Source organism: Bos mutus, chromosome X (genome assembly GCF_027580195.1).
Source record: "Bos mutus isolate GX-2022 chromosome X, NWIPB_WYAK_1.1, whole genome shotgun sequence".
In the NCBI taxonomy this organism is placed as follows: Eukaryota; Metazoa; Chordata; class Mammalia; order Artiodactyla; family Bovidae; genus Bos; species Bos mutus.
The window spans coordinates 130,101,569-130,127,315 of NC_091646.1; the positions used below are offsets into that span (position 1 = coordinate 130,101,569).

At 48.6% G+C, this 25,747-nt stretch overlaps 1 protein-coding gene across 1 annotated transcript in view; it reads right to left on the bottom strand.

The window, feature by feature from the left end:
- Positions 1 to 426: 426 nt before the first annotated feature.
- Positions 427 to 25,747, bottom strand: part of GPR143 (G protein-coupled receptor 143) — a 29,494-nt gene continuing 4,173 nt past the window's right edge. The window contains 9 exon segments of the mRNA XM_070366629.1: positions 427 to 521; positions 8,045 to 8,151; positions 8,153 to 8,286; positions 9,543 to 9,660; positions 11,349 to 11,457; positions 13,828 to 13,937; positions 17,517 to 17,609; positions 20,398 to 20,492; positions 21,301 to 21,410. Of these exon segments, the coding sequence (XP_070222730.1) occupies positions 427 to 521; positions 8,045 to 8,151; positions 8,153 to 8,286; positions 9,543 to 9,660; positions 11,349 to 11,457; positions 13,828 to 13,937; positions 17,517 to 17,609; positions 20,398 to 20,492; positions 21,301 to 21,410 (971 nt within the window).

A 25,747-nucleotide genomic window follows, 5' to 3' on the forward strand; every position in this document is an offset into this window, starting at 1 on the left:
CTTATCTTACACAAGAGCATTCGCTTAGAGGTGTTATTCAGACAGACCCCAAGTCAGGCTGGGAGCTCAGACACAACTACTTCTTTTTTTTAATTATTGTTATTTATTAACTCTTCCAAGGACCTGGATCTGGCGTTGACATTACAGCCAGATCAGAGAAACGAACGTCCACGGAGACTCCAGACAAGCTGCTGGGCTCCAAGGGAATCTGCCTTTCCTTTCCAAGCACAGGCTCACGGTGGGCCTCTGCATCACACAGAGGCTGCCAGGGAACACTCTGTTAACTGTGATGACAGGAAGATTCAGCTGGGGGGGACGCTACACCCCGCAGTGTGCTGACTGAAGGGCAAGGGTACCGTCATAAGGGATGAGAACCCTCGCGTCTGAAAATACACACAGGGTCCAGAGCCCTCTGTCTCGTCCTCTCTACGGGGTTCCTTGGACTTTCGGAAGAGAGTCGGGGGCCTTTCCGCCGCGGGACCCGCTTGCGATGTGGATTTCAATGGTACTGCCGCCGGAACCTGGGGAGGAGGAAAGACTGTCACGGGTCAGTGTCAATGTCCGGGAATGCCTTTCACAACTTGCACGGCCGTATTAAAAAGCGAAAAAAGAAAAATACATAATACGTCCACCTACGCGGGATTAGAGCAAACCCTACAGGATCATCTCGGGCAACTTGACTGATGTCATGACTGTATCCACCCCACTGCCCTTACCCTGAGACACTCTCAGCCAAACCCTGTGGACGCTGCAGAGCAAATGGAAACCGGGCCTGTTGACACCGTGCAGCTTCAGGGCCCTGGGACTTGCGCTAAATCAGGGGTCCAGATATCTCAGTGCTCGGTGGTCCTGGGGGGTGGGGGGTCACTTGGGCAGGGGGCTCCATGGTCACCTGGCCACCACTTGCACAATTCTAGGAAGTACCCGGAGGCCTTCTCTTGGTAAAACTAAGAGTGGCCTTTTCACAGATGATGCCATGTGGCTGGAGGAGGGGGAAGGGTGTGGGGAGCAATCAGTGGAATCAAAGCCAGGCATCACTCGCCAAAACTGTACCCCTAGAGGCCCGTTTAATCCATCCCAATGACACACCTGCCTCTGGAACCTGTGGGAACAGATGTGAAGATTATTCTCTCAGGGCAGAAATACCCAGGCTTGCCTGCTGTTGTGCCAGGTTCTAGGGTGTGTGTGTGTGTGTGTGTGTGTGTGTGTGTGTGTGTGTGAGCCATGGAAGACATAGGGAAGGGTGGCCTTTTCAACTGTGCATGAGGCAGGTGACTCCCGTTGCTGAAAACCTCCAAATCCCAAATTCTCTCAACTTATAACACCCTATGGATGGCTGCAGCCTGTTCCCGTCATGACACTCTGCTCGCTCACAAACTTCAGGCACAGGCTTCTTTATACCCAAGCTCAATCCTGCCACATGGCCTTTGCACATCCCCTTTTCTGTCTATGAAGCTCTCCTGATGTTCTCGTGGCTCACTCCCACACTGCACTCAGGTCTCAACTCAAATGTCACTTCATTCTCAAGGAGGTGTCCTGGACCCCTCGCTAAAACTAGTCTCCTGCCCTCTACGGATATGCCATCGTTCACAGCACTTCCTTTTTCCTTTATTTTTTTAATTTCGATGACGTCCAACATTTTTTTTTTTTTTTTGAGTCGCTTGTGCTTTAAGTGCATTATTTTAAATTATTTCTTTGTAGCTGTGCTGGGCCTGTTGTTGCTATACGTGGGCTTTCTCTAGTTGCCGTAAGTGGGTTTGTCATTGTAGTGGCTTCTGTTGTTGCAGAGCACGGGTTTCAGTATTTGTGGCTCATAGGCTGAGTAGTTGGTGGCACACGGGCTTTATTGCCCCATGGCATGTGGGATCTTCTCGGACCAGGGGTCAGACTGGTGTTCCTTGCATCATAAAGCAAATTCTTAATCACCAGGCCAACAAGAGCGCTTGTAGCATCCCCACGACCACCACATGAAACCCCACGGTGCGCTGCATGGGGAGAGGCGCTGGGAGGGTCCTCCCAGGGCAGGATGAAGATACGTCCGGGGGGCTCTAGGTCAGGGTAGGTCACACCAAGAGTGATGAGCCCACAGAGAGCAGAGGAATTTAGAAGACGGGAGAAGGGGGAAAGGCTCACGTCAACGGGCATGGACCCTGCAGCCCCATCTCAGGAGAGTCGAGGTTGCCTGTCAAGATGGTGGGAGCAGCTGTTTGGCTGGAGCAGAGAACGCGCTCCTCCTGGAGGCCAGGCAGTCAGTTCAGTTCAGTTGCTCAGTTGTGTCCGACTCTGCGACCCCATGGACTGCAGTCCCAATCTGCAGTTATTTTGGAGCCAAAAAAATAAATAAATGAAGTTTCTCAGTTTCCATTGTTTCCCCATCTATTTGCCATGAAGTGATGGGACCAGATGCCATGATCTTAGTTTTCTGAATGTTGAGAGTTAAGCAAACTTTTTCACTATCCTCTTTCACTTTCATTAACAGGCTCTTTAGTTAATTTTCACTTTCTGCCATAAGGGTGGTGTCATCTGTGTATCTGAGGTTATTGATATTTCTCCTGGCAATCTTGATTCTAGCTTGTGCTTCATCCAGCCCAGTGTTTCTCATGATGTACTCTGCATATAAGTTAAATAAGCAGGGCGACAATATACAGCCTTGATGTACTCCTTTTCCTATTTGGAACCAGTTTGTTGTTCCATGTCCAGTTCTAAATGTTGCTTCCTTACCTGCATACAGATTTCTCAGGAGGCAAGTCAGGTGGTCTGGTATTCCCATCTGTTTAAAAATTTTCCACAGTTTGTTATGATTCACACGCTAAAAGGCTTTGGCATAGTCAATAAAGCAAAAGTAGATTTTTTCTGGAACTCTCTTGCTTTTTTGATGATCCAACAGATGTTGGCAATTTGATCTTTGGTTCCTCTGCCTTTTCTAAAACCAGATTGAACATGTGGAAGTTCACAGTTCACGTATTCCTGAAGCCTGGCTTGCAGAATTTTAAGCATCACTTTACTAGCATGTGAGATGAGTGCAATTGAGCTGTAGTTTGAGCATTCTTTGGCGTTGCCTTTCTTTGGGATTGGAATGAAAACTGACCTTTTCCAGTCCTTTGGCCACTGCTGAGTTTTCCAAATTTGCTGGCATATTGAGTGCAGCACTTTCACAGCGTCATCTTTTAGGATTTGAAACAGCTCAACTGGAGACCAGGCACCAGCTGGGAAGATGACTTCCGGTTCCAAAACCGCATTGCTGCTGGAGGCGCTTCACAAAGGCTTTGATTTCTCACAGGGTCACCCCACACTGTTTACCCTCACATCCTGAGCTCGTGGGAACTTGTGTGCAGTCTCTGTAGTTCTTGCAGAAAGACCATGGCCTGGAGGGTCACACAGTGGCTCGTGATCGAGGTCTCAGCTCAGCACCCACCCTCGTGACCTGACACTCTGGGGCATGCTCCACATCCTGTGGTTTTTTGTTTCTCCTAAGTTCTTGCATCCTTCGCTGTCCCCTCGGGCTCCACAAAGGAGACCGCTTCTTGCCACAACCACTCTGTGAGTCTCAGATGCCAGCACCATTGCAGATGACCCCTGAGCCCCCAAGCCTAGCCCCGCCTGGGCTGAGCTGGCCTGCTGTCTGCACCGAGTGTTTTCCAGCATGTCTGCCTTTCCACGGGTTTCTCGTCTGGTCTTGAGCAAATCCAACAAGGCTGTGGTAGGTGTGCACTCATTCTGCATCCATGGCGTGTGAATACCTGAGTGTCCTTGCAGGAAGTGCAGCTGCTGGTGACCTCACAGTGCCCAAGGGCCAGGCTTCCTTCCTAGCAACTCCCGGCAGTGAGCCTTGCAAGTCCAAGCAGGCTCTTGGGAGCCTCCTAGCTCCGTGTAGACCTGCCATTCGGGGAGGCATGTCGTCTCTTGGGCCCTGGGCCATTGTCCTTGGATTCCTTGACATCTCAAAGCCCTAAATTGGCAACCCCAGCCAGGAAGTATGGAGCATAAGCTATAAAGAATGTGTGACACCTAGCCCTGCATCCCCTTCAAGCTGTGGAACCGCCTTCAAGGTTTAGCCAGCCTGACAGATTGGAGGCCCTGGGGTCTATTCACTCCCATACTCCCTGGGCATTGGGAACCCATACCAGGAGTTATGTGGACCGCACATGGGTGGCAGGAAAGAATCTGAGACAACAAGATGCATGAGACAGGATAGAAACGTGGAAGGTAACGGGGAAGCGTGGGAGAGAACAGGGAACTCTGAAGATCGAGGGAAGATTGTGCAAAATAGAACCACGTGTGGGGGGAAAAGAAAGAGGAAACAGGGAGTGGAGGGAAAGACAAGGTATTGTGAGAGTAACAGAATTGCAGAAGAGAAAACTGCAAGAGGGAGACGAGGGATGATGAAGGGAAAAGAGACCTGTGAGAAAGCGCGGCATCCCAGAGAGAAAAAGGAACTTTTGGAGCCACGGAATTGTGTCAGAGGATACAGAGAGATGGGAGAGACAGAATCGTGAGAAAGGGTGCTGTGGGAAAGGACAGGAACTTGAGGGAGAGATACAGGACTGTCAGAACAGAAGATTACAGTGACCAAAAGGTATGCATGAAAGGGTCTGGCTGCTTGCTGCTCAAAAGCCAATAAGCGGGCCAGGTTGGTGGAAAGGAAAAATTTGCTTTGTTTCAGATGCCAGCAACTACAAGGAGGGTGGCAGACATCTGTCCAAAGGCCAACCCCCCGACAGGCAGAGAGTGAGAGCTTTTAGAGACAAAGTTGCGGTGGGGTGGGGGAGGCGCGTTACACACAGAAGCAGTACAGTCACCTCTGATAATCCTCTTCACTGACTTCATGGTGCTAAGAGTCAGACACGACTGAGCGACTTCACTTTCACTTTTCACTTTCATGCATTGTGGGAGGAAATGGCAACCAATCCAGTGTTCTTGCCTAGAGAATCCCAGGGACAGGGGAGCCTGGTGGGCTGCCGTCTATGGGGTCGCACAGAGTCGGACACGACTGAAGCGACAGCAGCAGCAGCAGCAGCAAGTCCTGGGTACAGTTGGGTCATCATGTCGTTAACGTTTCCACCTGGTGTGTTTTGGTATCTATAAGACAGCTCACAGGAGGTGGCTCAGAATATTATCTATAGCCCCTTCAGAAAGAACTAAAGGTCCTGGTGTCTGTGTGTTAGTGACTCAGTCATGTCTCTTTGTGACCCCATGGACTGTAGCCCACCAGGCTCCTCTGTCCATGGAATTCTCCAGGCAATAATACTGGAGTGGGTTGCCATTCTGTTCTCCAGGGGATCTTCCCGACCCAGGGATCAAACCCGGGTCTCCTGCCTCGCAGGCAGATTCTTTGCTGTTTGAGCTACAGTGGAAATCTCACTACACTTAATGAGTATATTATTATTATTTGGTCTCCTTTGACTGTTCTCCTTTGTTTTAGCATTTCTCACCTCTGTGATTAAACTGATTGTTTGACTAAACTCCACCCACAGCAGGCAGGCAGAGAACATGACGGAATGGCGGGCGGCAGTGGGCAAGGATCATACAGTCTTACGTTGTTTCGTTACGGGGAAAGCGTGTTGTGGGAGAGACTGGTCGTTGTGAAAAAGAGGGTTAGGGGAGCCCTGGGAGATTTTTGCATAAGAATGAATAATTTGGGGATGAATAGGCAGTTGTGGAAAAGAAAAAAACAAAAATGAGAACAGAAAATCATAGAAGAATAAAATGGCAGAAGAACTGAAATGTGGTCGGGAACAGAACCCTAGGAGATAAAATGGTGATATAAGACTGACCACAGACAGCAAAGAGCTGTGGGAAAGTAAAATTATTCAAAAGAGGAATTCTGGAATGAAACAGAAAGCTGTGGGAAAATGGAGAGTTGTGGGCAGGGCAAGGATTAAGGGGAAGAAAGAAAATTGTGGGAGAAGTGTAGAGTTGGAAAAGACATGGGGTTGGAGAGAGAAGTAGGGAATTACAGGGAAATAGAGCTTTGTGGGAAACACGGGATTGCATGGAGAAAGAGGAAGACTGGAAAAGCAAGGGATTATTGGAAAGATGTGAGGGCTTGGGGGAAATCCTGATTCTTTACAAAGATGCTCCTCGTATTTTGAACTCAAGTTGTCATCAGGAATTATACACAGATCCTCTCACTGTGAACTGCCGCCATAGTCATGAAAGTGAAGTCGCTCAGTTGTGTCTGACTCTTTGCGAACCCGTGGACTGTAGCCCCACTAGGCTCCTCCATCCATGGAATTTTCCAGTCACTAGGTTAGTCCTACGAGCAAATGTAAGTGTTCTATCTCCGCTCAGAAACCTTAACTGGCCTTTTGCTGGCCCCAAGATAAAAATGCAGAATCTGTAAACACCCTGGACAGATCTCTTCCCCACATGCCTCTCTCCAGCTTCCCACCACCAAACTACATGCAAATTCAGCCTTTATTTATTTATAAGTCTTTATTTCTAAGTTGCCCACGTGATGCTTCTCAGAGACGCTCACACCCCAGCCCCCGCCTCAGCTAAAATAGTGTTGATTGGGTTGCAGGCGCTCAAGGAATATTTGTTCAAATTCAGTTGCCTTTTCTGTTAAGTGGCGAGTACGTGCCAGACACCATGTTAGATGCTTAATGACGAAGGCTCGGTGGAAGCCTGTCGGCCTGGAAGTCAATCCTAAAGTAGCAGATAGAGGCTTAAGGATATGATAAACAGGTCAAGCTTCATCCTAACAGTGCAGACGGGGAGAGGCCTAACCGTACTTACCACTTCGAGTTTGTATCTCTAGGTTTTTCTCTGACATGTAACAGTATTTTCTGTCTTATGAAAGCAAAGTGGCTGGAAAGGAGAAAGGAAACACGCCCGAGATTAAGGCAGCCTTATCTCATTTCCGAGATTACCACTTTATTCGAAAAGGCCCCCGGTTCCTGAGGGTTCTGGCCTCACCATACAGCCTGTGGTATAGACATAGGGGTCTTGTATATGGGAGTCATTCTCTTTGCTGATTTTCACCCACATCTTTAACTGTGGTGTTAGAGAAGACCCTTGAGAGTCCCTTGGACTGCAAGGAGATCCAACCAGTCCATCCTAAAGGAAAGCAGTCTTGACTTCACTTTCACTTTCAAGCTTTAAAGAAACATTATTTGGGCCTTAAACTAATACTTGCACCCTCCACATCAGTTGGCTTAATGGACATAACCCCAGATTAGATGAAAAGTGAAAGTGAAGTCTCTCAGTGGTGTCCGACTCTGCGACCCCACGGACTGTAGCCCACCAGACTCCTCCGTCCATGAGATTCTCCAGGCAGGAGGTTGGAATGGGTTGCCGTTTCCTTCTCCAGGGGAATCTTCCCGACTCAGGGATCGAACCCAGGTCTCCAGCATTATAGGCAGACTCTTTACCATCTGAGCCACCAGGGGAAGTCCAAATTAGATGAACAGGAGTTTAAAAAGAGGACCAATTTGAGGACCACGGTGCGAGAGTCTTGAAGAGGACAGAGTGGAAGGGCCAGCGACGGGTGACCTGCATTTCATCTTAAATGCCCCCGGATGAAGTGGACAAACCAAAACTGCACGTAAAAATCTCCAGAGGTCAGGTCGCCTACTGTTCATTGTCTTACAGCACACGTCAGCACCGGATGAGAAGTGACCGTTTATCTCAGACTCAGAATGTCATGCAGCCCAAGGCAGAGCTAGTGATTATTAATACAAGGCTACGGTGCTCAGTCCCTGGGTGGGGAAGATCCCCTGGAGGAGGGCATGGCAACCCGCTCCAGTATTCTCGCCTGGAGAATCCCCAGGGACAGAGGAGCCTAGCGGGGGTGACAGTCCCTGGGGACGCAGAGAGTTCAACAGGACTGAAGCCACGTGGCACGCAGGCAGAGGAAAGGCACCACGCTCACATTACAAGGAGAGGTGAGTGACGAGCTGCAAGATTAAGGTGGTCCCTTTCCACTCATGCCCTGAAGCTGGTTCCAGAAATCAGGGCAGGGAGCCTCCTGGTCATTGACAAAGGAGTTCCTGGGGAGCCTGGGGCCCCCAACCTAGGCCTGCCTCTACCCAGAGGCTCTTACCTTCGGAAACCAAGCTCAAGGCCTCATCGGAAGTGTGCGTGCCGCCCGGAAGATCCTTCTTGGGAGCGGGGCCTTCCCCGGGCTCGTGGGGGCCCCCGGGGGAGGGGGCGCCCCTCGGTGGCCGAGGTGGTCATCGAGTCCCACTGGATCTCCTTGCTGGGACCTGGAAGCGTCAGGCGGCAGCCTGTCCAGCCATAGAAGGCCAGGGACAACAGGAAACCTTGGGCTGGATTCAGGATCCCCTGGAAGGGAGGGGAAAGAGACGGCATATAAGTCAGGGCACTGATGGGCATCAGGGCTCACAGGGGTCACTTCGGTCCACAGGGCTGGCCTCAACTGGGGTGCACCCTGTTGGCTAGTTTGGGGCAAGAGAGAGACTGGCTTGGAGGTTCTGAGCCTTCAGAGATGCGTGGGAGACATAGGAGACAAGAGGGGTGGAGAGGAAGGTCCCGGGCATCACCCCAGCAATGTGGGTTCTCTAGAATGCTTTATATTTATGGACAGTGTTCCAAGGGATACCTCCAACTCTGTGGCTTTTGCAGTCTGCAACACTTCTTCCAGAGAAATTCCCAGATATTCTTAGTCTGCCTAAAAAGTTTGAGACACTTGCCAAACTAACTTACCAGAGTCATATGTGTTTAATAATGATGGCAACACTGAATGCACACGCATTTAATTGAGGACACGGTGAGCCTCTCCACTTGTTTACTTGCTAAGTGGTGGGTTGCCAGGCCTTTCTCCAGGGGATCTTCCTGACCCAGGGATCGAACTGGGGTCTCCTTCATTGGCAGGCGGATTCTTTACCACTGAGCCACCACGGAAACCCAGGCACTTCTCCACTAAGAGCTCCTGTATGAGAGTTTTTGCAGTGGGGACACAATATCCTGGAAACATTGAGGACGATGTATTCATGAGCTTTCCACCTGATTATGGTGGTGTGTTTCTAGGCAATATTGTTGCCTACATGTGTGATTAGGTAGTTGAAATGAGTATAATCTCTACATCCTGCATTTTTCACTTATTATGAGATTTCATAATTGTCATACTTTACATTGTCATTTTCAGCATCTGCATACCATTCCATCAAGATCAAACACAGTGATTTACTTAACCATTCCCTTTTATAAAAAAAAGAAAATGTGGGTTGTCTAGAATGCTTTATATTTATGGATAGTGTTCCAAGGAATACCTCCAACTTTGTGGCTTTTTCAGTCTGAAACATTTCTTGCAGATAAATTCCCAGATATGTTTAGTCAGCCTGAAAGGTTTGAGACACTTACCAAACTGACTTACCAGAGTCGGATCCCTTTAATACTGATGCCAAGAGTAAATGCACAAGCTAACTCACGGACCACAGCCAGATAAGGGGGCCCCCGCAACCTCTTCAACTCACCACATATTTAAATAACACATAGATCATACTTCTCAGTGGTTTTTATCTTGTCTGGGTTTTTTTCTTCTCCTTTAGGAAGTACATTTAAAATCAAGATTGACCTACCATCATGAACCACGTGGTCTTGGCTGCGTTTCTGACCTGTTTCAAAGAGCTGCTGTTGATATCTGGTTGCATTTCAAGATAGAACAAAAGGCTTTCGTTGATGACATTTGAGAACCAGCTGTGAGAAAGAAAATGGGCCACAGGTAAAGAGAACATGTGATATCATTCTTTTTTTTTTTTTTGCTTATTTTTAATGGGAGGATAATTGCTTCCCAATATCCTTTTTTTTCAATGCCAGAGGTCAGGGGACATGTCTGCATGCATGACTGCTGAGTCACTCCATCATGTCTAACTCTTTGTGACCCCAATGGACTGTAGCTCTCCAGGCTCCTCTGTCCATGGGATTTCCCAGGCAAGAATACTGGAGTGGGTTGCCATTTCCTCCTCCAGGGGATCTTCCCAACTTAGGGATCAAACCCACATCTCCGGCATTGCAGGCAGATTTTTTTATCTACTGAGCCACCTGAGAAGCCCCAGGGAACATGTCTCCCAAGACCTAGAAGTCCGGGAGGGGTGACCAAGTAGCTGCAGAATTAGACGAGAATTAGACGTCAGAGACGGCATCCCCCTCAGCCGAAAGCAGAGACCAAGAGACCCTCCTGATGGTCACAATCAACACCACATCGGGTGGAAGGTTCTGGCACATGTCAAATAGCCCAGAAGTCGTTCCTCCTTTGACGAGCAAGCTGACGTCTTGATGGAAACCAACACGAACCTTGATGTTTTATGTCGGAAATTTCTGACGGTAGTGTCGGCAGGTCGTGGCGAAGTTGGAAATGGCGGGCTCGGGGTATTTTTAAAGGGAGGTGACTCACGGCTCTCCCAGGAGAATGTCCAAACCAGCCTCTTCCCATCAGATAAATTATTAACCACCAACGTGTGCCCTGTCTGGCAAAGCACTCTGTCGCTGCAGCAAAGGGCTTTCTGATTTGGTACTTGTCACAGCTCTATTTGCACAGAGCAAACCCACGTGAAATGCTGGGGCAGACTGCCTGTGGGGGACAGGGCAGGCCCACTGAGGAGATGAAGATTGCTCTCTACCCTTCTTGTTTTTTTTTTTTTAGTTGTTTTTTTGGCTGTGCCACACAGCTTTCGGGATCTTAGTTTCCTGAACCAGAGATGGAACTCTTACCCCCTGCAGTGGGAGCTTAGAGTCCTCACCACTGGACTGCCTGGGGAGTCATGGTTTCTGTCCTTGTTGCCCTGAGCTGTGAGTCATCACACAGACACGGGGTGTCATCCCTGAGTCTCATCAGATACAGGAATCCTGCTGTCAAGACAAATGCAGGGACTTCTCTGGCCATCCAGTGGTCAGGACTCGGTACTTCCAGTGCAAGAGGGATGAGGGTTCAATCCCTGGCCGGGGAAGTAAGATCCCACATGCCTCACACTGCAGCAACAACAACAAAAAACTAATTAATTAAAAAATAAAACAAAGATGGGTGCAAAAATAAAAGATGGATTTAGAAGGCACGATGAAGCATTTGATTTGAATGTTAACCCTCGGCGATGGGACAGTACTCCAGAGGCAAGTGGTTGGGATGTGACCACGTTAAAGTGAGGATTTTCTGTTCTTAGCGATTCTCTATAATTTGAGCGGATGTGAATTTCTTTCCAGAAGGTCATGGGTGCAGACTGGCCTTCCTGTCTGGACAGCATTGCCTCCAGGGCCATCTGGACAAGCCTCTAAAGGTTTCCTCTCCCAAGACTCTGCCTCTGGAACTCAGGTCACACTTGGGAAGGCAGCTTACAAGAGGTTTGCACTTCACGTCCCAGTGAGAGTTTAAAGAAACAGAAACACGTTACCAAACAATGAAAACCAGCATTATCTTGAAGAATCGGGTCTTGATCATGGCTCCCATGCGTCTCTCGTTCTCCGTGTAAATGCCTTGTCTTCCCTTCAGTAAGGAGGCCACTGTGGAGCAGAGGGGAATGGTGTGTGATGTTCACGATCGACAAAGGCCAGCAAACTGGATGGGAGCCCAAGTCACCCTGGAGAGCAGGAGGCAAGATACCAGCCATGCCTCTCTCACCACTGCATGGGGAGGGGCGGGGGCGCTTCTCAGACACTCAGGGGGAATACACAGCTCTTAAAGGTTTCCTTTGAAGTCTTTGTGGCTTCCCTGATAGCTCAGCTGGTAAAGAATGAGCCTGCAATGCAGGAGACCCCAGTTCGATTCCTGGGTCAGGAAGAGCCCCTGGAGAAGGGAGAGGCTACCCACTCCAGGATTCTGGGGCTTCTCTGGTGGCTCAGCTGGTAAATTTGCCCGCAATGCGGTAGACATGGGTTCGGTCCCTGGGCTTGGGAAGATCCCCCTGGAGAAGGGAAAGGCTACCCACTCCAGTATTCTGGCCTGGAGAATTCCTCGGACTTTATAGTCCATGGGTTCACGACATGACTGAGCCACTTTCACTTTCACTTTTGAAATTGTTTAGATTTATATAAGATATACAGAGATAGTAGAGCCCCCATATAGCTGCACCCAGCTGCCTCCAGTGTTAACGTCTTCCGCAACCACACTCACAGCCACACGTTGGTCAGCATGAAGAAAATAACGCTGGTGCAGTGCTGTTAACTACACCCCCGATTTTATCTGGATTTTATTCGTTCAGGAGCTGTATTTTTAACAGTTTATACTTTTTATCTTTATAATAAAAAATTATTTTATAAATATTAAATATAAATATAAATGTTATTTTTATTATAAAAATAATTCACTAGGGGACTTCTCTCGTGGTTCAGTGGTTATAAGATTCCATGCGTCCAACACAGGGGGCAAGGTTCAATCTCTGATCAGGAAACTATAATGCCCCATGCTGAAAGATGCAGCCAAAAAATGTAAACAGTAATAATTTATCCTTGATTTCTTTCTTTCTTTGGCCAAGATTCTCTGCACGTGGGATCTTAGTTCCCCAACTAGGGATTAAACCCAGGCCCCCCTGCAGTGAAAGCGTGTAGTCCTAACCCTTGGACCTCCAGGGGAGTCTCATACTTGCTATTTTAAAATATTGAAAGATTTGGCATCCTCCTTTAGACAAGTTGAAAAATATAAAAAAAAGTTTAGAAAAAAAATTAACAACCTATCATCCCCCCAAAGACAACTACTGTTAGCATCTTAGTATATTTCTTTCCAGTGTTTTTTCCTACACTTCGTTTTCCTTTATTTGATGTAATTGGATCACTGTTTTTAATGCAATGTTTTTAAAACTATATTTGGCTCAGATGGTAAAAGCGTCTGCCTAAAATGCGGGAGACCAGGGTTCAATCCCTGGGTTGGGAAGATCCCCTGGAAAAGGAAATAGCAACCCACTAAGGTACTCTTGCCTAGAAAATTCCATGGATGGAGAAGCCTGGTAGGCTACAACCCATGGGGTCACAAAGAGTCCGACACGACTGAGTGAGTTCACTTTCTTTTTTTCTAATACACTATGGGGGTTGCGTGTTTTTAAATTTTTATTGCAGTAGAGTCGATTTCCAATGTTGTGTTACTGACAGGTGTACACACACTGTTTTTCAACGCAGATACGAAGAGAAAGAGACCCAAAGAGCCTTGGTGATGTTGTCTCCCTAAGTAGCAGAGCATGTCGCTTAAAGTTCTGCAATCCACAGTCGATCCTCCAGTGACCTTTCTGTGGAGGTGTGTTTCTTTATTCCAATTCTGCCCGTGAGGGACCCACAGGGCACGAGGGGGCTAGAGAATTGCCCCAGGGCTCGTCTCCTCAAGGATGGGGTAGGGGGCTGGAATGCAGGCCCCCTCCTGTGGGTCTGCTGACTCACCTTCTGCCCAGATCTTTCTGGTGCCTCTGACTCATGTCCTGTGGGCCCCTTCCTGCTTCCTGCCCAGCTGGGAGAAGACATGGGCCCAGACAGCACGGGGGGAGCCAGCCCCTCCGCCACCGGGGACAGCCCTGTCCATCTCCACCCCTCACCCACGGGTGACCTTTCCTTTCCTCTCCTGTTCCCATCTGCCCCTCCGCCAGTTTTCAAGGACACTGGGTCTTTGGGGGCACGCCATGGATAGACCCAGGATGAGTCCAGGTAGAAGGGAAAAAGTCCACAGGTCCCTGGGCTGTGCGCTAACGCGTGCTGGCAAAGACCATCTAGCCGTGACTGAGCAGGCTTGCTCCCTGTCACTAATGTAAACCCACTCACTCTCCCCAACTTCATTCTGCTCGTCTCTGCAGGATGACAGATGAGGTCAGGGATCCTAGGTAATGACTGGGGCCCAAGTCCTGGGGCTCATCCCCGTGGCCTCATCCCCAGGGAAGCTTCCCTGCCCTTTACCTGCGGTCACTGTCTTTCGAAATAGGATGGGGTTGCCCACCAGGACCAGTAGCAGCGGCAAGTACGTGGTGATGTAGTGGGGGATGGCATGCTCCAGGCCCCTCTCGCACCTGGTGGGGAGGGGGGGAGAGAAAAACCGAGGCATTCTCCAACAATAAGGCTTTACCTGAAATAACCCGCTGCCTTATCTGAAAGCCGAGATAAGAGGACCCAGAGCGCAAAGGGAAATGCACAGATCACTTCTGGCTGCCGGAAGGAAACCTGACTCACATCTCATCATGTCTGTGGACAAGCAAGTAAGTCACAGAAGGAGAAGGAAGATCAATCACAGTTCTGTCTTGTCTCAGAAAGTGGGCCACTTTTCAAGTTCCCCCTTGGAAAAAAGTAAAGACAGGAAAGACTCTGGGATGATGGACGCCCACCCCCACCACAACCCCCCTGTGGGACCCCTTCAAAGAAAACACACACAGTTCAAGCAAGACAAAGGCACTCAATAGACTGGTAAGGTCCTCAGCACTTTACTACATTCTAGGCCTGGCTGACATCACCAATAAGATCCAAGCTCTGCCCTCGAACAACTGAAAACACCCGAGCTTCCTATTTCTCAGGACACTTGTTCCCAAGGTAACCCATAATCATTTCGGTGGTTCTTTTCAGAAACAAAGACAGGAATGTCTACTGATGGGCTGGGGGACTCGTCCGTCAGCAACGGGACATGGTGGTATGCTACACACAGCTATGGTACCAAGGCCGGGAGTGTCACTGAACAAATGCATAATGTAGAGAAAGTGGCAAAGGGGGAGAGGGCATCCAAAGGAGAAGTTGCTCAGGTCCAACCCCAGATGAGGGGGAAAGCCAGAGGAGGGCGTAGCCCTGGAGGCCCGGGAAGGGGGCATGATAAAGATGCTGGTGCTGTCATCAGTATGGAGTGCACACACCAGAGATGAAAGTGGAAGAATGCACAAAACCAGGCATGAACAATGCAGTGCCCACCTTTTGTTGCCCTAAGGATGGCAATACCATGTGAAGATGGTGCGTTCTTTTTTAAATGAAGCTTTCTTCTTCAGCTGTGAAAGCTAAACCATGGTCTACAAGGGCTTGAGGGGAGAAAGGGAAACAGGAGGAGCAAAAGATGAGATTCGAATGATGAGGGACAGATGAGTGAGGGTGGGAGCCTGCACAGTGCTCTGAGGATGCAAATGATGAAGGGTGGAGACAATGGAAGGTGCAGAGAAGATGATGGGATGATGGAGGGTGGACATGATGGAGGGTGAAGACATTGGAGGATGAGATGATGCAGGGTGGGCATGATGGGATGATGGAAGGTGGAGATGATGGAATGTGGCAATGATGGAGAAAGAGATGATGGAGGAGGAGGAGATGGAGGTAGACATGATGGGATGATGGAGGGTGGAGATGATGGGATGGTGGAGGGCAGACTGATGGAGGGTGGAGATGGTGGAGGGTGGACATGAGGCAGATGAGATGATGGTGGCTGGAGATTATGGAGGACGGTTCTGATGGAGGATGAAAATGATGGATGGTGGAGATGATGGAGGGTGGGATGATGGATGGTGGAGATGATGAAAGATGAGATGATGGAAGGTGGAGATGATGGAGAGTAGAGATGATGGAAGATGAGATGATGAGATGATAGAGGATGAGATGATGGAGGTTAGAGAAGATAGGATGATGGAAGTTGCAGATGATGATGGTTGCATGTGATGTTGCAGAAGTTGGAGGGTGGGGATGATTGAGGGTGGAGATGTTGGAGGGTGGGGATGATATTGGGTGCAGATGTTCGAGGGTGAGATGATGGCCTATGAGATGATGGAAGATGGGCATGATGGGATGATGGTGGGTGGAGATGATGGAGGTTGGAGGTGATGCATATTGGAGATGATAGAGGGTGGGGATGATTGAGGGTGGAGATGTTGGAGGATAAGATAATGGAGAATGAAAATGCTTCAGCTGGAGGCCTTGTGTTAATCTGGGAAGCACCTGGGCTCAAATGAAAACAGCCCCAGGATCCCATGGGTGGAGGTGAGTGATAAAAATTCTCTTTCCGATTAAGTGCATCCTCTGTAACAGCTGCTTATTCTGTCTTCGTCCTTTTAAGGCTCCTGGGGAGAGCAGATTATTTTGAGGGGTCTACACAGAGGCCTGGAAGTAGTCACAGTTGACAAAGCAATAGGACTGTGGAGACATTTGAGTGAGCAGCTGCAAGAAATTAAGAAAGATGGGGAGAAACAGTCTACACCACAGGTCAGCAAACTTTTTCTCTAAAGGAACAGATAGGAAATATTTTAGGCTTCAGAACCCTCATGGCCTCTGTCAAATCTACTCAACTCTAATGGATAAAGCAGCCATAGACAATACATACACAAATGGGTATGGCTGTGTGCCAATAAAACTTTATTTACAAAAGCAGGCAAAGGGCCGGATCTGTACTATGGGCCATGCTGTACTGATCCTTGGGTCTGTGCTGTGCTGTGCTTAGTTGCTCATTTGTGTCCAACTCTTTGCAACCCCATGGACTGTGGCCCACCAGGCTCCTCTGTCCATGGGATTCTCCAGGCAAGAATACTGGAGTGGGTTGCCATGCCCTCCTCCAGGGGATCTTCCCAACCCAGGAATTGAACCCAGGTCTCCCACATTGCAGGCGGATTCTTTACTGTCTGAACCACCAGGGAAGTCCAAGAATACTGGAGTGGGTAGCCTATCCCTTCTCTGGGGGAACTTCCCAACCCAGGAATTGAACTGGAGTCTCCTGCATTGCAGGCAGACTCTTTACCAGCTGAGCTACCCAGGAAGCCCCTCCCTGGGTCTACAACACCTTAAAATCACCAAGAGATGGTGTCCAACGTCTGATTTTCAGTTTTCCATTAAAATGTAGAATATATCTCCTTAGAGAGACCTTGAGGTTTTACAAATGGTAAAGGGCAGGGGTTCAGACTCAAAGAAATGTCTGAGACAGTTTCAGAGGCCACATCTCCCAGCGTGTGTTCAGAAGAGCACAGGATGGAGACATGAAAAAAAAGTGCAGACAGCAGAGGCTGAAAATGAGCTATTCTAAAAGCAACCCTTTGAGTCTCCCAGACATCTGGAACTCAGCCCTGGGATGTTCAACTCACCTGTGTGCCCAGAGGAAGCTGGTTTGAAGGATTAAAAAAAAATCAAGAGCAGGTAGGAGAGAGCCATCACAGGTGTGTAGGGAGCAGAGATGCACCCCCAGCTCCGATTGTGCCTCTGAGGTTGTTTTTTTTGTTTGTTTGTTTAAACACAGCCCTCAGTACAGATCCAGCCCTCCGCCTGCTTTTGTCAATAAAGTTTTATTGGCACACAGCCATGCCCATTTGTGTATGTATTGTCTATGGTTGCTTTACCCATTAGTGCTGAGTAGGGAAAGTCACATAACATCAAAGTCACCATTGTAAAGTGAACAACTCAGCAGCATTTAGGACACCCATGGTGCCCTGCAAGCTCTGTATCCACACTGGGCACAGCACCAACCCAACACACGTGATGGGCAGGAGCAGGGGACCCTGGCTGGCTCAAGGAGCCAGGCACGTGCTCGCAGCTGCACGGATCCTGGACGAAGGCCCGCCCACCCACATGGGGTCAGCACCCAGGCATGTCTGCTGGAGGACGCCCCACGGGGGTCAGGCATTGGGGGAGCCCCGGCTTACCTGGCCATGGAAGGATAGTACAGCATGAGGGCGCCCTCCACGCTCAGCAGGGCAGCCAGGCCCCAGGTCATTAGGTGGTACAGCAGGATGGTGCTGGGGGAGAGAGAATACAGGTCCAGAACCTCAGGTCCAGCGCCTGCCTGGTCCCGCACTCTGCGAGCAGCGGTAAAACACATGCAGAGCAGACTCTCAGCAAGTAGCCCCTGATTGTGCCTCTGAGGTTGTTTTGTTTGTTTATTTGTTTAAACACAGCCCTCCGTACAGATCTGGCCCTCTGCCTGCTTTTGTAAATTAAGTTTTATTGGCACACAGCTGTGCCCACTTGTGTATGTATTGTCACCCCTTAGTGCTGAGTAGTGAAAGTCATGTAACATCAAAGTCACCATTCTAAAGTGAACAACTCAGCGGCATTTAGGATATCCACAGTGCCATGCAAGCCCCACCTCAGACCCGTTTGAAAACATGTTCATCCCCATAAAAGGACACCCACACCCATTCGGGGGTCTCCCCCCATCACGCCTGCACCCCCAGCCCCTGGCAACCACTCAGCTACCATCTCTCTCTATGGATTCGCCTATTCTGGACATTTCATCCAAGTGGAAGTGTAAAAAATGTGGCCTTCTGTGTCTGGTTTGTTTCCCTTAACCTAAGGCTTTCAAGGTCCGTCTAGGCAAAGCTATGGTGTTTCCAATAGTTATGTATGGATGTGCAAGTCGGACCATAAAGAAAGCTGAGCACTGAAGAATTGATGCTTTGGAACTGTGGCATTGGAGAAGACTCTTGAGAGTCCCTTGGACTGCCAGGAGAACCAACCAGTCCATCCTAAAAGAAATCAGTCTTGAATATCCTTTGGAAGGACTGAAGCTGAAGCTGAAACTCCAATCCTTTGGCCACCTGATGCGAAGAGCTGACTCATTGGAAAAGACCCTGATGCTGGGAAAGATTGAAGGCAGGAGGAGAAGGGGACAACAGAGGATGAGATGGCTGGATGGCATCACTGACTCAATGGACATGAGTTTGAGTCAACTCCGGGAGTTGGTGATGGACACGGAGGCCTGGCGTGCTGCAGGGGTCACAAAGAGTCGGACACAACTGAGCAACTGAACTGAACTGAAGGCTCTCAAGATTGACAGAAGGGATGGACATTTCAGGTGCTCAGCAAGAATACCTTGCTGTTTTGATTGTGCCTTCTTCCTTTTATAAAAATGAGCTGGCATAATTCCTCCTAGGGACCTAGCTCCCCCAGTAGCAAGAGGTTCCCAGCCTCTGTCCTTCCTGAAGTCATCTGGGTACCCAACATGCAAGGGTCTTAATGCTCAGTCCAAACCACAAAGAAGGTCTCTGAGAAGTGGGTGGCCATCTGACATTCCAGGAGAGCTGAGAGACTTGCTATCTCTCTCCACTGCCACCCTTGATCATTCCTTGCAGAGTTTACACTCTTACCACCTCCATCCTTACATCCTTAACCATCCCCATCCTTCATCTCTGTACACCCACACAAGCCACCCTGTCCCCCCAAAGGAGCAGAGTCAGTAAGGCTTGCAGGTGATCCAGAGAGGTTCAGAAACTTGCCAACAGTCACTCAGTGACTGAGGTGAGTGAGTGAGGGTCAGGAACTTGAACCCACTGGGGCCAAGGCACTAACCACTGTGTAATTCCTCCTAGACAGCCCCCTCTCCAGCACCAGAAATCTTGGGCTCTGTACTTAGCATAACACATCCATACACACTTCTTAGAACTTCTTCCTATACCTTTAGATACCATCAGAATTTTTATAATCATGCCAATCCTTTTCTAGCATCTGTCCAGTTCCAAATATGAAATTTACTGAATTACTTATTTCCATGGTTTTAAAATCCTCAATTTTGGTTGGGGGGGCACCTGGAGAATATTTTGCTATTTTTTCTTAATATATATATGTGTATATATATATATAGTTGACTTACAATGTTTCAGGTGCCCAGCAAGAATACCTTGCTGTTTTGATTGTGCCTTCTGCCTTTTACATAAAAACGAGCTGGCATTAGACATTTCTTGGTGGAGTGCCCACTGGGAGGTTCTGATGGATTGTGTCTCAGTTCAGTTCAGTCACTCAGTCGTGTCCAACTCTGAGATCCCATGGACTGCAGCACGCCAGGCCTCCCTGTCCATCACCAACTCCCGCTTGCTCAAACTCATGTCCATTGAGTCGGTGATGCCGTCCAACCATCTCATCCTCTATCGTCCCCTTCTCCTCCTGCCTTCAATCTTTCCCAGTATCAGGGTCTTTTCCAATGAGTCAGCTCTTTGCATCAGGTGCCCAAAGGACTGGAGTTTCAGCTTCAACATCAGTTCTTCCAATGAATATTCAGGACTGATCTCCTTTAGGATGGACTGGTTGGATCTCCCTGATGGCCAAGGGACTCTCAGGAGTCTTCTCCAACACCACAGTTCAAAAGCATCAATTCCTTGGCACTCAGCTTTCTTTATAGTCCAACTCTCACATCCATACATGACTACTGGGAAAACTACAGCCTTCACTAGACAGACCTTTGTTGGCAAAGTAATGTCTCTGCTTTTTAATATGCTCTCTAGGTTGGTCATAACTTTTCTCCCGAGAAGTAAGCATCTTTTAATTTCATGGCTGCAGTCACCATCTGCAGTGATTTTGGAGCCCCCCCAAAAATAAAGTCTACCACTGTTTTCCCATCTATTTGCCATGAAGTGATGGGACCGGATGCCATGATCTCAGTTTTCTGAATGTTGAGCTTTAAGCCAACTTTTTCGCTCTCCTCTTTCACTTTCAGTGTCTACCCTACAGAAATAAGTGCTCGTGGCCTCTCCAACCTTCCCCTCCAGCAATGAGCTAGAGCAGAAGAACCCGGCCGCTCGCACTGAATACCTCTGTCCAGCCGACCTCTGGATCACCAGGTAGGCATCCACTGCGTAGCAGAACCACCACCAGAAGCAGGCGCTGTACAGCAGCTGGATCCAGAGCTGTAATCAGAAGAATGGCATCCCAGCCCCTAGGTGCAGGCTGGAGGTGGCCCCGCCCCACCCCTGATGTCATCCCAGCCCCTGGGGGCGGGCTCCGGGTGGCCCCGCCCCTCCCTGATGTCATCTCGTGTCCCTGAAAGCCCTCGGCAGACACGTGGCCACCCTTGGAAGCCTAGGCTGGGACGTGGCCTGGGGGCAGGCGGGTGCCTTGGTTCCCGGTCTGCTCAGCCAGACTGGTCCAGCAAGCCCCTCCTGATGCTCACATGTGTAGGCAGAGAGATGACGGGCTCAGAGATGACAGGCCTGGCCAGGCACTTTGAACCAGATGCGCTTCTGCTGAGGACGAAAGAGGATGCGCAAGAAGGACCTTCCCAGGGGGAGCAAGGCAGGGATGTGCTGCAATGCTAAGTGCCTTCAATGGTGTTCGACTCTTTGCGACCCTGTGGACTGTAGCCCCCCAGGGTCCTCTGTCCATGGAATCCTCCAGGCAAAAAATACTGGAGTGGGTTGCCATTTCCTCCAGGAGATCTTCCCTACCCAGGGATCGAACCAGCACCTCCTGCATTAGCAGGCGGGTTCTTCACCCGTGAGCCACCTGGGAAGCTCCAGAGACCCCTGGAGGGTTTGTTAAATCACAGACAGGCCTTCCTCCCACAGGGTCCCTGGTCAGTGGGCTAAGGGTGGGGGTCTCTGAGCTTTTGTAAAAACCTCACTGGGTTGGTGGGAGGGTCAGGACCATACTTTGAGGACTCAGTGTAACAGAGGGGAGTGAAGGGGTGGGGAGGGTGACCAGGGAAGCCACACTTACTGCACTCCCCACGCAGAAGACGGCAGGCCACACATCTGTGTTGTTCATGGCAGAGATGTCGTCCACGAAACTCGGAAACCCTAACCACACCGCAGATCGGACCGCGATACCTAAGGGGCAACCAGGTGATAACGCTTTCTTTGTGTCCGCTCCTGACTCAGACCTAAAGGGGGCCTGCTGACTGTAAAAATGATGGATGGACAAATGGACACATGGACAGATGAAAGGATGGATGGATAGAAGATAGGAAGGGAGAGAGAAAGATGTGAGGGAGGCAGAGATGAAAGATACACATGTTGGTGGGTACAGGAGAGACAGAGAAAAAAAAAAAAAAGACTCAGAAGATAAGGATTATGGTTGCAGAGCAATCCCTGGCGCTTTGATTTCCACTTCCACTAACATCAGCTAGAGTCATGTTCCTTATTTTGGTTGGTCGTTTATTTGCCTCTAAGAAGCAACTGTGTGAATAACAGTGTGTGTTTCTTGACTGTATTTTTAGTGTCCGGCTTAACTAGTCCTCATGTTAAAAAAAAAAAAAAGAATGACTGAAAAAAAGCACATTCTTTCTTTTTTAATTTTTTTAAAAAAGGATGTATTGATTTATTTTATTGATTGGTCTTTGTTGCTGCTAACAGGACTTTGTCTAGGTGTCGCGAGCAGGGGCCTCTACTCTTGGGCTTCTCATCTCTGTGGCTTCCCTTGCTGCGGAGAACCAGCTCCAGGGCACCTGGGCTCCAGTAGTTTCGGCACCTGGGCTCAGTAGTCATGGCTCGTGGGCTCCGTACTTGTGGTGCATGGGCTTAGTTGCTCCATGCCATGTGGGATCTTCCCTGACCAGGGATGGAACTCGTGTGCCCTGCACTGCAAGGTGGATTCTCAACCACTGGACCACCGGGGAAGTCCCGAAAAAGCTTACTCTGAAGTTGTGGAAGAGAGTTCTTCTGTTCTTTTTAATAAAATTAAAAATTGAAGATTTTCACAAGTTAGCTCTTGTAATCTACTTTTGACATTTATTATTTGGGAGTGTTCCTTGCTCTTGGATCCAGATATCTAATTCGCCTATAATCAGTATCCACACTCGACGTATATAATAGGGTTGTGAGGTTTGGGATAGCATCTGTTTGAGTGTACAGTGTATAACACAAAATGCTCAAGGGGAAATGAACAGTACAGACTTGTATACTAGCATAATGTGTGTAGTTGGCATACAAAACATATACTTCAAAATAGGCAACCAGATATACACTGTGTCCTACACCACCAAAGGGCATTATGGACACTAAAATCCTAAAGATGTCGCTTCTCATTCTTAAGTGCAAATAACAGAAATGACGTTTTCTTCCAAATAGTGCTTTGTTGTTTTCACTATGGAGATCTGCTTTGAGCTCAGTAAACACCATATGTATATATATTTGCATGTATATGAGGTGATGGGTGTTTAGGAAACATTTTATGGTAAATGTGAGTCATTGTGCTGGATATCTAAACGTTTCCCAGTGCTGTATGTCAGTGAAGTGTCAGCAAAACTGGGGCGGGACTTCCCTGGTGGTCTAGTGGTTAGGATTCTGTGGTTTCACTTCCATGGCCCAGGTTCAATCCCTGGTCAGGGAACTGGGATCCCACAAGCTGTGCAATTTGTCCAGGAAAAAAAAAAAGATTTTAAAAAATCCTCCGGGGGGTGGGGTGGGGTAGTGGGGGAGCGGAATCACATTCCATGCAATAGGCATCTGTATTTCTTTTTGTCTTTATTTTGGCTGCACTTGGTCTTCGCAGGCTTTCTCTAGTTTCAGAGTAGGGGCTACTCTTCATTGTGGTATGTGGACTTCTCATCGCCGTGGCATCTCTTGTTGCGGAGCGCAGGCTCTAGGTGGGTCGTGGGCTTCAGATGTTATGGACCCCAGTCTCTGCAGCATAGGCTCAGCAGTTGTGGCTCACAGACTCTGGAGTACGCGGGACCCTCCTGGACCGGGGATCGAACCCACGTCCCCTGCATTGGCAGGCGGGTCCTTTACCACTGCACCACCAGGGACACCTTGGCATCTGTGCTTGTTATTTTTCAGCGAGGAGGTCCAGACACCCCCTGCCTTGCCCTGACTCCTGCTTCTGCTCATTTGCCCACAGTGCCATGTACCTTCCTTCAAAAGGTGAAAGGATGTACCAATCTTATTTCCTGACCCACCCCCCAAAAGATGTTTGGCTGCAACTCTATCTCCAGATATTCAAGTTACTGAAACTATTAAGATGCTTCCCCCAAATGCTTCAGCAGAATCAGGGAGAAAACCAACTTTTTAAAATTTAATTATCCTGCACCACACTCGCTTTGTCGCTAACAGAAAGGGACGTATTCCTTCCTGTCTTACTCCAGTCTGAAAAAGTGACTACAAGTTCCATAGCATGTGTCTGGAGTCAAGATTCTTGAGTGTCTCCAAGCACAAAACAGCAAGAGGAACAGGGGAGCCAACCCCTGGAACACATCCACCAGGTATCTGGTCAAGGTGGGCTAGAAGCTGCTGCGACACCCTCAGGACACGGAGGTGGAAGCCATTCAAATACCATCAGAGCCTCTCCTTCAAGAGCAGATGATTCCAACATGGCCAGCACCCGTCAGCACTCACAGAACACGGACGCTCTTTGGATCCTGATTTGAACTAACGAACGGAAAACTGGCATGTATGACATGCCTGAACATGTAGCGGTGACATGAAGGAATCGGTTTTCCTTATTTTTTAGGTGGCAATGATATCAGTGTGATATATATATATATATATAATTACATATTATAATATGATACTATATTAAATATACACTTAATATAACATATTGGGCTTCCCTGATGGCTCAGAGGGTAAAGTGTCTGCCTGTGATGCAGGAGACCCGGGTTCGATCCCTGGGTCGGGAAGATCCCCTGGAGAAGGAAATGGAAACCCACTCCAGTACACTTGCCTGGAAAATTCCATGGACAGAGGAGCCTGGTAGGCTACAGTCCATGGGGTCGCAAAGAGTTGGACATGACTGAGCGATTTCACTTCACTAATATAACATATTAAATACATTATATATTGTAATATATAATAATATTGTAACATATAGTATATGGCTTCCCTGGTGGCTCAGATAGTAAAGAATCCGCCTGCAGTGTGGGAGACCCAGGTTTGATCCCTGGGTTGGGAAGATCCCCTGGAGGAGGAAATGGCAACCCACTCCAGTATTACTGCCTGGAGAATCCCATGGACAGAGGAGCCTGGCGGGCTACAGTCCATGGGGCTGCAAAGAGTCAGACATGAGCGAGTGACTAACATACACACACATGTAGTATACAGTATGTTACAATGGACATGTCATATATTATAATTATGTATATAATTATATATAGGTTGAATTCTTCTACAGTTACATACTGAGATTTGTGTTGGATGTAATGATATAAACTCTGGGATCTGCTTCAAATTAATTCAATGCGGAGTGGGGTACAGGGATGAAGTATAGAGGAGGCTAGGTGATGAGAACAGGCGGCTTCTTATACAGTCTCTACATTTGCATATATATAATAAAGTCCAAAATAAAAAAGTTTAAAAGGTCAGCAGTATCGAGCTTAGAGTTTGTAAAACGTGCCGTGCTAGGGTTGAAAGCAGGGGTCAGCAAAGTTTCTGTAGTGGATCAGAGAGAAAATATTTTAGGGTCTGTGGCCCACACTTTCTCTATGTTTCTCTATGCAACACTCATTTCGGCCCTCGTGGGGAAATGGGGTGGGTGGAAGATGTTGCCCCAACAGTGCACAAGTGCAGGGCACGGCTGTATCCCCATAAGAGTCCACTTACGGACGCTGACATTCACATTTCACAGAATGCTTACACGTCTGAAATAGCATTGTTCTGTAGATGTTCTTAAAAGTATTTATTTACTTGGCTGGGCCAGGTCTCAGTTGCCGCAATGTGAGATCCTGTTCCCTGACTAGGGATCGAACCCAGGTCTCCTGCATTGGGAGCACAGTGTTTGAGTCACTGGACGACCAGGGAAGTCCCTGTTCTGTAGATTTCTAGGCTTCGAGTGTTAAGCTAGCTTTTTCACTCTCCTCTTAGAAAGGGAGAAAGTGAAGTTGCTTAGTCGTGTCTGACTCTTTGGGACCCCATAGACTGTAGCCCACAGGGCTCCTCTATGGAATTTTCTAGGCAAGAGTACTGGAGTGGGTTGCCATTTCCTTCTCCAGGGGATCTTCCCGATCCAGGGATTGAACCCGGGTCTCCCACCTTGCAGGCAGATGCTTTACCGTCTGAGCCACCAGGGAAGCCCCCTGGTAGATTTTTAAAACACACTTTAACATGTAAAAACATTCTTAACTCATGGGCTGTACATAGAAAAGCAGGCTGGATTTAGCCTAGAGACTACAAGTTTGCACATCTGTGATAGAAAACCCAAATTTAGATACATAGATAAAAAAGGAAATAAA